The sequence below is a fragment of the Trichoderma camerunense genome (assembly GCF_050948025.1).
Source record: "Trichoderma camerunense strain CBS 138272 chromosome Unknown V8C40scaffold_7, whole genome shotgun sequence".
NCBI classification, from domain to species: Eukaryota; Fungi; Ascomycota; class Sordariomycetes; order Hypocreales; family Hypocreaceae; genus Trichoderma; species Trichoderma camerunense.
Window position 1 is genome coordinate 426,395 of NW_028145363.1, and position 16,499 is coordinate 442,893.

The 16,499-nt window shown below is 47.0% G+C and overlaps 1 protein-coding gene across 1 annotated transcript in view; it reads left to right on the top strand.

Moving 5' to 3' along the window:
• The window catches only part of V8C40DRAFT_286635 (uncharacterized protein), a gene marked incomplete at both ends in the record, with an annotated part of 50,101 nt that overhangs the window by 1,256 nt on the left and 32,346 nt on the right, over positions 1–16,499 (top strand). Inside the window, 43 exons of the mRNA XM_083222551.1 lie at positions 37–2,681; positions 2,826–3,223; positions 3,257–3,355; positions 3,392–3,515; positions 3,546–3,615; positions 3,646–3,944; positions 3,987–5,530; positions 5,765–5,773; positions 5,804–6,157; positions 6,188–6,230; positions 6,273–6,425; positions 6,465–6,503; positions 6,537–6,615; positions 6,649–7,319; positions 7,359–11,345; positions 11,385–11,411; positions 11,445–11,468; positions 11,502–11,631; positions 11,665–11,708; positions 11,739–11,762; positions 11,799–11,933; positions 11,967–12,069; positions 12,106–12,534; positions 12,568–12,723; positions 12,763–12,768; positions 12,808–12,870; positions 12,919–12,947; positions 12,984–13,127; positions 13,173–13,359; positions 13,399–13,490; positions 13,521–13,592; positions 13,629–13,652; positions 13,683–13,809; positions 13,840–13,967; positions 14,010–14,141; positions 14,202–14,358; positions 14,899–15,267; positions 15,343–15,415; positions 15,509–15,861; positions 15,904–16,053; positions 16,087–16,200; positions 16,237–16,451; positions 16,488–16,499. Of these exons, the coding sequence (XP_083074101.1) occupies positions 37–2,681; positions 2,826–3,223; positions 3,257–3,355; positions 3,392–3,515; positions 3,546–3,615; positions 3,646–3,944; positions 3,987–5,530; positions 5,765–5,773; positions 5,804–6,157; positions 6,188–6,230; positions 6,273–6,425; positions 6,465–6,503; positions 6,537–6,615; positions 6,649–7,319; positions 7,359–11,345; positions 11,385–11,411; positions 11,445–11,468; positions 11,502–11,631; positions 11,665–11,708; positions 11,739–11,762; positions 11,799–11,933; positions 11,967–12,069; positions 12,106–12,534; positions 12,568–12,723; positions 12,763–12,768; positions 12,808–12,870; positions 12,919–12,947; positions 12,984–13,127; positions 13,173–13,359; positions 13,399–13,490; positions 13,521–13,592; positions 13,629–13,652; positions 13,683–13,809; positions 13,840–13,967; positions 14,010–14,141; positions 14,202–14,358; positions 14,899–15,267; positions 15,343–15,415; positions 15,509–15,861; positions 15,904–16,053; positions 16,087–16,200; positions 16,237–16,451; positions 16,488–16,499 (14,033 nt within the window). The remainder of the gene's footprint in view (positions 1–36; positions 2,682–2,825; positions 3,224–3,256; positions 3,356–3,391; positions 3,516–3,545; positions 3,616–3,645; positions 3,945–3,986; positions 5,531–5,764; positions 5,774–5,803; positions 6,158–6,187; positions 6,231–6,272; positions 6,426–6,464; positions 6,504–6,536; positions 6,616–6,648; positions 7,320–7,358; positions 11,346–11,384; positions 11,412–11,444; positions 11,469–11,501; positions 11,632–11,664; positions 11,709–11,738; positions 11,763–11,798; positions 11,934–11,966; positions 12,070–12,105; positions 12,535–12,567; positions 12,724–12,762; positions 12,769–12,807; positions 12,871–12,918; positions 12,948–12,983; positions 13,128–13,172; positions 13,360–13,398; positions 13,491–13,520; positions 13,593–13,628; positions 13,653–13,682; positions 13,810–13,839; positions 13,968–14,009; positions 14,142–14,201; positions 14,359–14,898; positions 15,268–15,342; positions 15,416–15,508; positions 15,862–15,903; positions 16,054–16,086; positions 16,201–16,236; positions 16,452–16,487) is intronic.

Sequence of the window (16,499 nt, forward strand, 5' to 3'; positions counted from 1 at the left end):
TAGTTGGGGAGACAAAATGTTTACATAATCGCACAGGTCAATCTCAAAGTCGGAAGCTCAGTGCGTTTGCAAAGCCACGCGAATTTCCATCTGGTCGAGCAGAAAGAATCAGCATCAGCTATCTTGGAACTGCAGACATTGGAGCCCACGTTATCCTTGAATCGTATAAAAATACATGTAACGATTCCTCAGCAAACAAGAACCACTCTCGCACAGAAGTTGTCCTCTTTTCAGCAAACAACGCGACCTCTCTGAACCAGCAGATACAGCTTCATCATGATTTCGCCAAGGCACACCCGCAACTCGTCTCTGATGTTGCTTTTACTCGTGCTTTACGACGAGAAGCATTCAGTCACCGCGCCTTTTCTCTTCTCGGAGTCGACGGAGAATGCCTGAGTACTGCGAACCCCGCGAAATGCCCGGCTGAGCCTCCTTCCATCACGATGGTATTCAGTGGCCAGGGAGCGCAGTGGGCAGGCATGGGCAAAGAACTTTTCCAGTTCGATGGATTCAGAGATGACATTAAAATCATGGACAACATCTTGCGTCAACTGAAAACCCCGCCTTCGTGGACGATTGAAGAGGAAATCCAGCGATCATCCAGCGACCCTCTATGTCGAATCAACTCTGTGGAAATAGCTTGTACGTTGTCTACCGCTTTGCAGATCGCACTTTTCCATCAATTTGAGCGTTTGGGAGCTACTCCAGAGGCTGTAGTCGGCCATTCCAGCGGCGAGATTGCAGCAGCCTACGCCGCAGGTTTTCTCACTCTGAAGGGCGCAATTGTTACGGCATATTACTATGGCTACGCGGCTGCAATGAGCACATCCGATGGAATCATGGCGGTGACAGGTCTGAGCGCTAAAGAGACGAAAGAGTTCTTGCGTGAAGGCGTCGTTGTGGCCTGTGAAAACAGCCCCACGAGCACGACAATCTCCGGCGACCGCGATGTGATAGAGGAAGTCATGACATCGATCAAAATGTCTAGACCGCAAGTTACCACGCGAAAGTTGCATGTTGGCACAGCTTTTCACTCACACCACATGGAATCAGTCTCTACTGAACTTCTGGGTCTCTTAGAGGCTGAAAGAATTGCCTTGCCAGAGCAGCGAACGAGAAAGGCCGTTTTCGTGTCGAGCGTTAACAGCAGCATTTTCAATGCTGCCAAAGACCTCGGCCCTAAGTATTGGGTGAACAACTTGATCTCGCCTGTCCGCTTCTCTTCCGCAATTTTGTCTCTTCTTGAGACATACCCTCAGCACAGCTTGTTCTTAGAAATTGGACCACACTCAACTCTTTCTGGGCCACTTTCACAAATATGCTTTGCCAACTCTGTGCCATGCAACTATATCTCATCCCAGTTTAGAGAGAAAGATTGTTTGGCAAGCTTCATATCGGCGATTGGTCGGCTTTGGCAGTATTCTGTGGTGTTGAAGTTAGGTCCATTGTTCACTGGGAAAGCAATCTCTGGACTGCCTCAATACCCATGGAATTACAGCAATCATGATGATAGCGGTCTCTTGGATACCAACGAAATGCCATTACCGGCAAAAGATAGACGGGCTCAAATCATCACAAGAGCCACATTGATGACGACTGCGAGCCTCCCAGCTGAGGAAACACCAAAGACTGAGTTGGAGTTAATCCTGCGGGCTCTTTGGGCAGATGTACTCCGCAATGTGCTTCAGATCCGTATCCAAGATATCGGCAGGCGGCATAACTTTTTCTTCCTTGGTGGTGATTCTCTTACGATGACCGAGCTCGCCACAACTGCTTATCGACATGGTATCTCCCTGTCCCCGATAGACATCATGGAGAATCCCGAGCTGGCACAGATGGCCGCTGTTGCTTCAATCGATGATGCTGAACAATTGGGATATGCTAAGCCATTCAGTTTGATTCCGCAAGACGGCATGGATGAGATCAAAACCGAGATGCAGAAACAGTGCAACCTCGACGTCGGAACAATTGAGGATATTTATCCTTGCACAACACTTCAAGAGGGATTTATGGCACTTGGACTTAAGCAGCCTGGATCTTACATTCATCGGCAGGTTTACAAGCTAATGCCGCATGTTGACATTGACCATTTTATGGCCTCTTGGGACGCGGTCATCAGGCTCTGCGGCAGTCTACGGTCAAGGATAGCCTTGGTTAACTCGGAAGCATTGCAGGCTGTCGTCACAACTGATACTACATGGGAGGCCCCTGTTTCAAATACCGACGTGAATACATATTTGAACGAGACTCGAAGCGTTTCTATGAGCTATGGAGATCGTCTCAGTCGAAACACGTTGTTGCACCAGGAGAACGGTGACACCTATTTCATCTGGATTGTTCATCACGCTGTTTTTGATGGTCTGAGTATGAAAATCGTCCTTGATGCTTTACAACGATCCTATCTCAGCACGAACTCTAGCATAGAGGCTCTGCCACCATATTCGAACTTCATTCGGTACATTGGGTCACTCGATTACGACTCTTCTCGCGAATACTGGAGGAAAGAATTGGAGGGATCACAGCGATCCCAATTCCCTGCCGCTTCTATAACTGCAAAATCTCAAGATTGCGTGATGAAGAAATCCATACCATTCCAGAACCCAAAAGCAGCAATAACCACAGCAACCATTCTTCGCGCCACCTGGGCTCTTCTTCTTGCTCAGTATTGCGGCAATGACGATGTATGCTTTGGTATGACCTTGTCTGGCCGACAAGCTCCTGTCCCCGGCTTGAACGAAATTCCAGGGCCCATGATTGCGACTGTACCTGTCCGAGTTCAGATTGATCGGGAAATGCTGATTTCTGAATTTCTTCAGCATATTCAGTCACATGCGTCTAAAATGGTTGCTCATGAACAGTTTGGACTACAGAATATCTCTAAGCTTGGGCAAAGTGCTAGGGAAGCTTGTGATTTTGCTAATTTACTTGTTATCCAACCAATGCAACATCTCTCCTCAGCAGCTTACTCCTCGTCGGACTCGATTCTTCAACAAGGCATAGAAGAAAAGGCGATATCAGAGGAAGCCATGAGGAACTACTTCAATTATCCGTTAGTTCTTCAAACTCGCGTTGGAGATGATGCGGTTGAACTCGAGTTCACTTATTATAACGACGTTTTGACCGAAGGACAATTAGAGGCTTTATGTTACCATTTCGAGCATGTTACTCGACAGCTCCTTGAACAAGATGATGTTCCTTTGAAGTCCATAACAGTATCCAGCCCGTGGGATCTGCAACGTGCTATAGAATGCAATAGCGAAGAGCCAGATATTGTTTCATCGTGCTTACATCAAATTATTGAAGATCACGCTCTGAAGAGACCGGACGCGATGGCCGTTCATGCATCCGATTTGACGTTAACCTATAGCCAGCTGAATCTTGCTGCTGATAGACTATCAAGCTACCTCATTGATAACTGTGCGGTTCAGGCACGCGATCTTGTTCATGTCTGTTTCGAAAAATCTGCTTGGTTCTTCGTATCCATCTTAGCGATCAACAAGGCCGGGGCTGCTTGGGTTCCTCTCGACCCCTCTCATCCCCTCCAGCGCCATAAGAAGGTTGTAATGCAGACAGAGGCAAAGCTTGCGTTAGCCTCGCCTAACAACACCCCTCTTTGTGCTGATTTAGTCGACAATGTCGTTGAAGTTTCTGCTACTCTTGACGAGATGCTGCTAAGGCGAAGACAAAGTAACAAGAAGCCACGGACGGTATCCCCAAGTGATGCTTGTTACGTTCTCTTTACGTCTGGAAGTACAGGAACCCCTAAAGGTTTCGTTATGCAGCACAGGGCTCTTTGCACCAGTCAAACTGCTGTCACCAAACGGCTCAGAATGACGTCGGATGTCCGAGTTCTACAATTTGCATCATACGTCTTTGATATGTCAATTGGAGAGACCGTCGGCCCATGGATTGCTGGCGCTTGCATATGTGTGCCATCTGAAGAAGTTAGAATGAATGGACTTGCTGAGTATATTTGCATGATGAAGATCAATTGGGTATATTCTACGCCTTCATTCTCTCGCACTTTAAACTCGGATGATATACCTGACGTTGAGCTATTGCTTCTTGCTGGCGAGGCTGTGAGCCGCGATATATTAGAGACCTGGGTTGGCAAGGTTCGCCTCATCAACGGATGGGGCCCTGCTGAGACCTGTGTTTTTAGTACACTGCACGAATACGGATCTCTTGATGACTCTCCTTTGACGATTGGTAGACCTGTTGGTGGCTTCTGCTGGCTTGTTGATCCAGAGAATCCACATCGCCTAGCACCTTTTGGAACCATCGGTGAGGTGGTTATCCAAGGACCAACGTTACTCAGAGAATATCTAGCAGATCCTGCCAAAACCGAATCAACAACAGTCAAGCCTTTGCCCAGTTGGGCGCCCAACAGCAATTTAGACCACTGGAATCGATTTTATAAGTCTGGTGATCTGTGTAAATACAACTCAGATGGAACGATTGCATTTGTTACAAGAAAGGACACTCAAATTAAAATTCGAGGCCTTCGAGTTGAGTTGGGTGAAGTGGAGCACCAGATTAAAGCATGTCTTGACGGGGTTCAGCAATTGATGGTGGATAAAATTGATACAGAGGCTGGTTCGAGCTTGATTGCCTTCTTTTGCTTCAGTACCGAGACAAGAATGGTAACTACAGCTGACACCGCTGCGGATGGAGATGCTGCCATGTTCCTCCCAGTCACAAGCCAGTTGAAGAGCCAAATTGTTGGCTTGATTGGACACCTATCTGTGAACCTTCCAAGATACATGATTCCCTCATTATTTGTCCCATGCAGATATATGCCATCGATTACTTCGACCAAGTTGGACAGACGCACCTTGAAGCATCATTTCGAAAAGCTTGATTCTGAGAGCCTGTCCACTTATTCACTAGTTGACACTGTCAAGAATCCACCAGAGACAGCAACGGAGAGTAAGCTGCAAGCCATTTGGGCGAAAAGGCTGAACATGCCACTGGAGTCTATCGGAAGAGATGATAGTTTCTTGCAAATCGGCGGTGACTCCATCGCTGTGATACATTTTGTGGCCGATGCCCGCCAAGCTGGAATCTCACTCACTGTCAAGAACGTCTTCGACGATCCAAGACTGTGGAAAGTTGCTGCCGCCGCTGATAAGATGAACGGAGATTCTAACATGGTTTCCCGCGTTGAACCATTCGACTTAGTCAAGCAATGTCAGACAGACTCAGTTATGAGAGCAGAACTGCTCAAGCAATGCGGTCTGGCTAGCTGGGATCTTGTTGAAGATGCATTTCCTTGCACCAAGCTACAGGAAGGGTTAATGGCACTAACAGCGAAACAACCAGGAGCATATATCGCGAAAATGGTATTCAAGGTTGCGCGAAATGCTGATATTGACCACCTCAAGGCTTCTTGGGATCATACAGTTGCTCTTTGTAGCAATCTGCGCACCAGAATTGTTCAGCTCAGCAGTATGGTATCACTCCAAGTTATTGTCAAAGAGCCTGTGCAGTGGGAATCGACGGACAATCAGAACATGGATGATTTCCTAAGGTCTGCGAGTAACATCCACATGTCTCATGGGTCACCGCTTTGCCGTCTCGCACTCATCAATGATGACAATGGCGATCGCTATTTTGTCTTCATTACGCATCATTCAGTGTTCGATGGGTGGTCCTTAGCTCTTGTGATCAAGACGTTCCACTCTATATACTTTAATACTGCAGTACCGCCGCTGGGCTCATATTCCAGCTTCGTGCAGTACACGCTTCAACTTGACCTGAATAGTTCAGAGAAGTACTGGAAAACACAATTATCTGGAGCAAGGCGCGCTTTGTTTCCTTTACCGAGAGATGACTTTATCATCACCAACTCCGAAAGGAAAATGGGTATCTGCGCACGGGAAATCACAGTCCCAAAGTCAACCAACGGGGCCATTACCACAGCGACGTATCTTCGCGCTGCTTGGGCAATTCTCTTGGCACGATACTGCAGTATAGACGATGTTTGCTTTGGTGCTTCGGTTTCTGGCCGAAATGCTCCACTTGCAGGTGTAGAGAATGTCCTTGGCCTGGTTGTTGCTACACTCCCCATCAGGATCCGGTTAAACCCAGACCAGCTATTGTCGGAATTTCTTGGTGATGTTCAGAGGCAGTCAACTGAAATGGTGATGCACGAGCAGTTTGGGCTACAGAATATAGCTAAACTCAGCTCAGATGCCAAAGACGCTTGCAGCTTTACCAGTCTCATGGTCGTCCAGCCAAAGGAAATAACGGGCGGACTTGATGCGGATGAGGCAATACTTGTTTCCACAAGAGCAGAGCAGCGGCTCGCATGGAGGTCAATGGAAGACTATTACAACTATCCTCTCAATCTCCAATGCCACCTGGGCCATGATAGCATCGAGTTGGAGTTTGTCTATGATGCAAATGTCATTGCTGAATCGCAGGTCCTAGCATTAACTCATCAGCTTGACCACATCACCCAGCAGCTGGTATCTCTAGGCAGAGAGAAGCTGCTTCGTGATGTGGCCATAGCAGGGCCTTGGGATCTTCAACAGAGCATGAAGTGGAATGACCACGAAGTCATGATCGAAGAACATTGTATGCATGATATTATTTCCAAACAAGCAAAATCATGTCCCAATGATGAAGCTTTGTACTCCTCGGAAGGGTCACTTAGTTATGCTACTCTGGAGCGTCTTTCTGACCTGGTCGCATATCAGCTTTTGCAATACAACGTCCAGCCGGAAACAATTGTGCCCTTTTGTATGGAGAAATCTATATGGGCCGTTATCGCTATGATCGGTATTTTGAAAGCTGGTGGTGCGTTTATGCCACTTGATCCTTCGCATCCGGAGTCACGACGATTGGCCTTGATTCAGGAGGTCAATGCCAAAGTGATAATCACTTCACCATCTACGGCTCCGTCATGTGAAGGAATGGCTCAGCACACCCTCCAGGTTGCCTCTTCCCTGTTGACGCATGCTCCCAAAACCACTAAAAACTATCGTGAATTGAGCAATTACAAGAAGCCCGAGCCTCACAATGCGGCCTACATCCTCTATACTTCTGGCTCTACAGGAAAACCTAAAGGTCTGGTCATGCCGCACGACGCCATTTGCACTTCACTATTGCGCCACCCTGAAAAGTTCAGCATGAACAAGTCTACGCGAGCATTCCAATTCGCTGCCTACGTATTTGACGTTTGCATTTTGGACATATTCGGTACACTCTTTCTCGGAGCCACCGTCTGTGTTCCCACAGATACCGAGAGAGTGGGCAACGCCTCACGATTTATGACCGAAGCTCGGGCCACTTGGACAATGTTGACGCCATCATTTGTTCGAACGCTCGACCCTGATACTCTTCCAACTCTACAGACCCTTTGCCTCGGTGGAGAGGCTTCCACGAGAGATATCTTGAGCAAATGGCACGGACGAGTAGAGATCATCAATGCCTATGGTCCTGCGGAGGCTTGTGTAGATGTTGCCGGGCATGTTTTCAAGTCACGAGATGATTCACCTACAAATATTGGACGTCCATTTGCTCACACACTTTGGATCGTGGAGCCGGGCAATCACAACCGCCTCGCTCCAATTGGATGCATCGGCGAGTTAGTCATTGAAGGTCATGCAATTGCACGTGGTTATATCAACAACGAAGAAAAGACAAAAGAGTCCTTTATCGATGACTTAGAATGGTTACCCAGTGTTATATCCAGCGGTAGGCCTAGAGTCTATAAGAGTGGTGACCTTGCAAGGTTCAACCCTGATGGAACAATTGAGTTCTTTGGGCGGCGGGATACTCAAGTCAAGATACGTGGCCAGCGTCTAGAACTCGGCGAGATTGAGTATAACATTAAGGCCAAACTTGCAGATGTGCAGCACGCTGTAGTGGACCTCATCGAGCGTGAAGCAGGCAAGATGATAATTGCTTTCATCACATTCAAGAACCACTTGTGCAACACCATCACGGATATTGCCGACCCTTATGGCAATTTTATCAAAGATGAAAAACTCATTTCTGCTTTCCAAGATCTTACTCTTGAACTGCGACGCGTGTTGCCAAGCTATATGATCCCAAGTATCATTTTCCCTCTTCGAGAACTTCCGTATACAGGCTCAAATAAGGTCGACAGAAGGACGCTGCGTGAACTTGCGACAAACATGCCCCGCGAAATGTTGTCAGAATTTTCGATAGCTGGTCAAGATAAAGTATCACCAACCACTGAAATGGAGTTTAAACTTCAAAGCCTGTGGGCTCGAGTCTTGAACATCAACGCCGAAGAAATATCTAAATTTGATAGCTTTTTGGAAATTGGTGGCGATTCAATTTCTGCAATTTATCTTTCGAATCTTGCCGCAAAAGAGAATATTCAACTTTCCATCGCAAGCATTTTTAAAGACTCTCAATTAGCCTCGATGGCTGCCTCGATGACCATTGGACACGAGACGACTACCAATGTCCAACCTTTTAGTATGATCGAGGAGACACAGCTAGAGTCTCTGACTACTGCTATTAGCCGACAATGTCAGCTTTCAAGAGAACAAGATCTTGAAGATTTGTACCCTTGTACACCGCTGCAGGAAGGTCTCATGGCTTTGACCGCCACACGGCCTGGTTCTTATATAGCCAAGCGGGTTTATAAGCTGGTAGAAAACGTTGACCTGGATCGTTTCAAGAAATCTTGGGAACAAACCGTTAGGGCCTGCAGCAACTTGAGAACAAGGATTGTGCTGGACGGAGATATGTCGCTACAAGCTGTGGTGTCCCATGATACGTGCTGGGATGAGACAGATGCCCAAAACCTCGACACTTACATGGACGAGATCGAGAGCATTGATATGACGTATGGATCTCAACTTTCGCGGCATGCAGTAATTAGCACTCCCAATGGACCGACATACTTTGTTTGGGTTGCGCATCACGCAATTTTTGACGCCTGGACTATGCAGATCAATATGGACGTCCTTCAGCGTTCTTACGCCCAAGATTCTCTCCCGACTCTTCGCCCATTCGCAAACTTTGTCCAATACGTCTCACAACTGGACCAGGAAGCAGCTATGGATTACTGGACTGAGGAACTAGAAGGTGCCCAAAGGGCTTCATTCCCACCACCAAAGCTGGTAACTGAATCAGAGACGGCAGCTCAAGGATTCCAAATTATGAAGAGAAAAATCGCAGTTTCGAGCCAAGCCAACTCCTCTATAACAAAAGCTTCAGTACTTCGAGGCGCATGGGCGCTCATCCTAAGTCTGCACTCTGAGACTGACGATATCTGCTTTGGTACAACTATGTCAGGTCGACAGGCGCCTGTCCAAGACTTAATTGATATGGCCGGCCCTACAATTGCTACAGTTCCTGTGAGAGTCCGCCTTGACCGTACCCAACGCGTGTCTGAGTTCCTGCAAAATCTCCAAAACCAAGCCACTGAGATGGTAGCTTATGAACAGTTCGGCCTTCAAAACATCTCAAAGCTCAGTGCCAGTGCCAAGGACGCTACCGACTTCACTAGCTTGTTTGTTGTTCAGTCAAGTCAGAGGCAGCATGCGGAAAATCATGGTGGGAAGCTTTTTACATCTGATTTGAATGACGAAACAAAAATCGAAACCTGGTTGGAAAGCTTTTTCAATTATCCCTTGACGGTAGAATGTGATCTGGTTGAGAACCACGCGATTCTAACGCTGTACTACGATGGAGATATACTGTCTGATCACCAGCTTCAGGGTCTTTGCAATCAGTTTGAGCAGATTGTTCAACAGTTAAATTCTCAATACGAAGAGCCGCTTAACACGCTGTCAATGACTAGCCAATGGGATACTGAATTCGCCCTTGCTGCTAACCCCAACGCGCCTACTGTTGTCGATGCTTGCATCCACACACTTATCGAAGAACGAACAAAAATAAACCCGGGTTCTGCTGCCGTTTGTTCTTGGGATGCCGATTTCACTTATTCTGAACTAAATGAGAATGCCAACAGGTTGGCTAACTATCTGATGAATGTTTCGAAAGTGAAAGCTGGCGACCTAGTCATGGTTTGCTTTGACAAATCCGCCTGGTTTGTTGTGGCGATCTTGGCTATCAACAAGATTGGTGCTGCTTGGGTGCCTATTGATCCATCACATCCAACTGAACGTCACCAGAGCATTGTTAAGCAAACTAGATCAACTCTGGCTCTCTGCACGCCTTCGAATTCTCTTAAGTGCAGCCAACTAGTTGCAAAAGTCCTTGAAGTGAATGCAGAATTTATTTCCGAGCTCCGAGGTATTGAAGCATATGCTGGCAAACCCGATGTGAGGGTCAGCCCTGATGATGTTTCATATATAATTTTCACATCCGGATCGACGGGAGTTCCCAAGGGTGTGGCCATTCAGCACAGGGCCATTTGCAGCAGCCAGGTCGCTCTGAGTCAGAGGCTCGGTATGCACGATGGCGTCCGAATGCTCCAATTCTCCTCATTTGTGTTTGATGCATCGCTTTTCGAAATAATGTCTCCACTCATTTCAGGTGCTTGTGTTTGTATCCCTTCATGGGATATGCAAATGAACTCATTGCCCGCTTTTATCCGAGATGTCAATGCTACTTGGGCATTTTTGACTCCCTCGGTTGCCAGTATTCTTAGTCCTCAAGATGTGCCCAGCTTAGAGCTTATTACAGTTGGTGGTGAAGCTCCAAGCAAAGAGGTCTTCGATATTTGGCTTGGTAAAGTGCGACTGTTCAATGTTTGGGGTCCTACCGAAACAACAGTTATCGCCGCAGTTCACGAAGTAACATCTATCTCTATTCAGGGGTCACATTTAACTATCGGTCAGCCGATCTGCGGCAATTGCTGGATTGTTGATCCTGAAGATCCAACTAAATTGGCTCCTGTAGGAACTGTTGGTGAGATAGTTGTCCAAGGACCGAATTTGCTACGAGAATACCTTGCAGATCCAGAGAAAACAGCTGCCGCTACGGTCACCTCCCTCCCACAGTGGACTCCAAATCGTGAACTATGGAATCGATTCTATAGAAGCGGAGATTTAGCCGTTTACAATTCTGACGGCACTATAAAGTACTGCAGGCGCAAAGATGGGCAAATTAAAATACGTGGCTTGCGTATTGAGCTGGGAGAAATTGAGCACCACATTCGCAAGAACATGAATACCCCGGGTCAAGTAGCTGTCGAAGCGCTCAGAAGCGAAGCCGGTACTAATCTAGTTGCATTCATATGCCAGAATAGTGATACTATTCCAGCCAGCATGACCAATAACATAACCAGCGAAGATATCGTCCTTCCCTTGACCGACGAGCTGAAAAACGGCTTGGGAGCCCTGCGCAGTTCTTTAATATCTTCTCTACCTGGCTATATGGTGCCAACTTTCTTTGTTCCCTGCAAGAAGATGCCACTACTGACGTCCTCCAAGTTGGACAGAAAATCCCTGCTTCGCCTTGTCGCTGCACTAGATTTGCAATGTCTTGAGCAGTATTCATTATGTGCGGTGAACGAGGTCAAATCTAGCCCAGAAACAAATATGGAACAGGATCTGCAGAAAATTTGGGCAGAAGTCTTGAAGGTACCCGTCCAGTCAATTGGTAGACACGACAGCTTCTTGGCAATTGGTGGCGATTCTATTGCGATCATTCGTCTTATTGCCTTGGCTCGCGATTATGGTATTGAACTTCGAGCTAGCGATATCTTTAAAGATTCTCGGCTGTCCTCCGTTGCTCTTCAAGCTGTTTCTATTGCCGTTGCCGAGAACCATACCGAAATAGCAAAGCCATTCAGCCTTTTGCAACCACAAGTTCGAGGTCATCTCTTGACGGCACGGATGAGGAAGGAGCTTAACTTAGCCCATTCGATGGACATTGAAGATGCATACCCTTGCAGCAACATGCAGGAAGGTCTCATGGCCCTGGCTGTGAAGCAACCTGGGTCGTATATCATGAGCTTTCACTATCGCTTATCAGACCGTGTAGATGTCTCCAACTTCAAAACAGCCTGGGAGAAAATGGTGCAACTGTGTTCCCTTCTTCGAACCAGGATTATCCACCTCAATGGCTCATCAATCCAAGTAGTGATTAATGGCGATACTTGGGATGATACAGATGGTATGACCGTTGCTTCTTATCGCCAGTCAATCCAAGATGTAGAAGCCGAATACGGGTCTCGCCTTTGCCGTTACGCGCTGATCCGAGAGAAGAACAACGAGACACACTTCATCTGGACTATGCACCATGCGATATTTGATGGCTGGTCTATTCGAGTTTGTCTTGACACACTTAATGACATGTATAAAGGAATGAACGTTACACTAGTGACGCCCTATTCTCGATTCATCCAATACACCATGGATATCAACTCCCGGTCTGCTTCTGATTATTGGGCAGAGCAGCTTCTTGATGCTAAGAAAGCCTCGTTTCCTCCCGATGCTAGTAAAGATCGACTAGAACCTTCGAGAGGCTTTCGATCTATGGTTATGGATATTGATCTTCCAGAAGTAAGCATACCAGGCGTCACAAGAGCTACAGTTCTTCAAGCGACATGGGCGGTTCTTCTTGCACGCTATTGCGATAGTGACGATGTCTGCTTTGGCACAACAATCTCAGGCCGACAAGCCCCAATGCCTGGGATAATAGATATGCCAGGCCCAGCGATTGCAACTGTCCCCATGCGAATTCGAGTTGATCAGCAGAAATCAGTCACTACATTCCTGAAGCAAGTGCAGGAACAAGTCCTGGCGATGGTCGAATTTGAACAATTCGGTCTACAAAACATTCGCAAACTGAACAGCGATGCTAAAGACGCCTGTGACTTCTCTAGCTTATTAGTTATCCAGCCAAAAGAAGCTCTGGATCGTTTAAGCGATGGTGATGCAATTCTCACTTCAGTTGATCAGAAACTTAGCACTGGTGAATATGCTCTTCAAAATTACTTTAGCTATCCGCTCGTTATTCAAGGACACCTGCATGATGACTCCACCGAACTTGTTCTCATCTACAACACCGCAATCCTCTCCGAAGAGCAAATAGTGGCATTGTCACATCAGTTTCAGCATGTAGCTAAGGAACTTGTCCTAGGCCTGCGCTCGGATGTTGGAGCTATCACGATCGCTTCTGCGTGGGATCTTGAAAAGGCTGTCTCGTTCAATCCCGAGATGCCAGAGGTAGTAGAAAACTGTTTCCACCACCTTTTTGAATCACAAGCTTCAGAGACCCCAGATGCCATGGCCATCTGCGCTTGGGACAGAAGCTTTACATATACTGAGCTGGACAACGCAGCCAATCGCTTAGCACATTATCTAATGGCTCAGCATACGGTCGAATTGGACGAACTCATCCACGTATGCTTCGACAAGTCGGCTTGGTTCTTTGTATCAATTTTAGCTATTAACAAAGCCGGTGCTGCATGGGTTCCCCTTGATCCATCTCATCCTCCAGAGCGACTTCGCCAAATTGTTACGCAAACAAAAGCCCAAGTGGTACTGACATCAGAATCTCATGCGGCGCTATGCAGCGGACTTGTGCCACTGGTGATTGAGATTTCGGAATCTCTTGATCAGCAATTATCAAGCAATGGCGGATATAGCTCAAGCTCACCGGTCACAAAGGTGTCACCCAATAATGCAGTCTACGTCCTATTTACATCCGGTAGCACTGGCATCCCGAAGGGTCTTGTCATGGAACATCGGTCCGTCTGTAGTAGTCAGAAAGCGATTATCAAGCGTCTGGGTCTTCATTCTAACGTGAGGATGCTTCAATTTGCAGCCTTCGTGTTCGATCTCTCTATTGGAGAAATAATTGCACCACTTATATCGGGTGCCTGCGTCTGCGTCCCTTCGGAGCAGGCTCGTATGAATGACATTGCAGGCTTTATTCGAGAGACTGGTGTAAACTGGGCTTACCTTACACCCTCTTTTATTAGAGTCTTAAAACCACAAGATGTCCCTACTCTCGAGCTACTCCTTCTTTGTGGAGAGGTAACTCCCCGAGATATCTTTAACACTTGGGTGGGCAAGCTGCGATTTATCAGTGGCTGGGGCCCGGCTGAGACATGTGTCTTCAGCACCCTGCATGAATGGAAGTCGAATACCGAATCTCCATTAACTATAGGCAAGCCCGTCGGAGCATTCTGCTGGGTCGTTGACCCTGAGCGCCCTGACCAGTTAGCCCCCATTGGAACCGTTGGTGAAGTTATGCTGCAAGGTCCAACGCTTCTGCGTGAATACCTTGATGACCCTGAGCGGACAAGATCATCTGTTATTACATCACTGCCCAATTGGGCATTGCAAAGAGCGCCTCAATGGACACGCTTCTATAAATCGGGTGACCTGGCCATGTATAACCCGGACGGAACTATCGAGTTCTGCAGCCGCAGAGATACTCAAGTAAAGATTCGTGGTTTACGAGTTGAGCTTAGTGAAGTTGAACATCGAATTCGTGAAAGCTTGAAAGGCATTCGTCAAGTTGCTGTGGATGTATTAACTTCTGATGGCGGCTCCAACTTGGTTTCATATCTCTGCTTCAGCGAAGAGATTCGTTCATCGTCAAACGCACAGGCTAATCTAGATGACATTTTCTTGCCAATTACGGCCGAATTCCAACCGTTACTTGCCGCAATGATAGGTCAGCTGAAGGTGATCCTTCCCAGTTATATGATACCTACTCTTTTCATCATATGCAAATACATGCCTTCTATCACGTCCACGAAACTCGATAGGAAGGCTCTTCGTCAGATGGTATCTCTGCTTAACCATGACCAAATATCGATGTATTCACTCTTGGATAGTAACAAACGCCCCCCGGAAACGGCAATGGAACGAAAGCTCCAATCAATTTGGGCGTCCATCTTAAGAATACCTGTCGATTCTATTGGTCGCGATGATAGCTTCTTACAGATTGGTGGAGATTCGATTTCTGCCATACACCTCGTGTCTAAAGCAAGAACTGATGGCATTTATCTAAACGTGAAGGATGTTTTTGACGATTCAAGGCTGCTCATGGTTGCATCGAAGGCAATTCTCAGCGACAACATCGAGAAAGCGAACGAAATCATTTCGCCATTTAGCCTTCTGCCAGAGCTGACTCGAGATGCAATCATCAGGCAAGCGGCTGATCAATGTCATATCTCACAAAATGCCATTGAAGATGCCTATCCATGCACATCTTTGCAAGAGGGCCTTATGGCATTATCGGTAAAGCAACAAGGATCATATGTGGCAAAATATGTCTACAAATTGCCGGACCACGTTGATATTGAGCGTTTCAAAGCTTCCTGGAATAAAACTGTCGAGTTATGTGACGCCCTACGTACGAGAATAATTCTCTTTAATGGTTCATCAATCCAGTTATTGGTCAAAGATTTGTTACACTGGAGGGCAACAGATAACGAGACCCTTTCTTCCCTTCTCCGCTCAGACAAATACTCTCATATGACCTATGGCACTCCTCTCTGTTGGTATGCAATTCTGCACGATACAAAGGCAAACTATTTCATCTGGTCAGCTCATCACGCTATTTATGACGGATGGACTATTCAAATCATTCTGAGTACCCTGGAGTCTGTTTACCGGAAGACAGAAATGACGCCGCTGCAGTCGTACCGTGGATTTATCAAATACACCTCATCTCTTGATCACGACGCTGCGGCTAAATTCTGGCATGACAAACTTCATGGCTCTAAACGAGCCACGTTCCCAGTTCTTAACGGATCAAATGCTATCAATGACGGCCAATCTACCAAGGTGCATCGAAGAACTATATCTCTGCCTCGTAGAGAACGGTCATCAATCACCAAGGCTTCCATTCTGCGTGCAGCTTGGGCAATTGTTCTTGCCCGTTATAGTGATAGCGACGATATCACTTTTGGAACAACCATTTCTGGCCGCCAAGCACCAGTTCATGGTCTAGAAGTGATGCCAGGACTGGCAATTGCCACCGTACCAGTCCGGGTCCACCTCAATAGTCTGGCAAAGGCTTCGGACTTCCTTCTCAGTGTTCAGAAACAAGCCACAGACATGGTTCAGTTTGAACAGTTCGGAATACAAAACATAGCGAATGTGAGCACTGACGCGAAGGCAGCTTGCAATTTCTCCAGTTTACTCGTTATTCAACCCCCCGCTTCCTCAGGAGCTGATTCCGAGGATGCAATACTCTTATCTGGAGAAGCTGAGAGGGCTTTAACCGAAGACACGATGGAATCATACTTCAACTATCCTCTTGTTCTTATCTATGGAATAGCCGGTGACAGCGTGGAACAGCGCCTATTCTTCAATCCAGCAGTGTTGACAGAGAAGCAAGTCGAAGCACTCTCATACCAGATTGAGCACGTCATTCAGCAGCTTGCTAATGATGTGTGTCTTGGGCAAATCTCTCTTGTCGGAGACTGGGACATTAAGCATGCTGTGAATTCGCAATTGCCAATGTCTTCTACGCAATCTTGCACCCACTGGCTGATTCAGGATACAATCCGCGCCTACCCAGATTCACCCGCCGTGGCGTCGTGGGACGGTGAACTTACCTATGCTGAGCTTGGAACACTA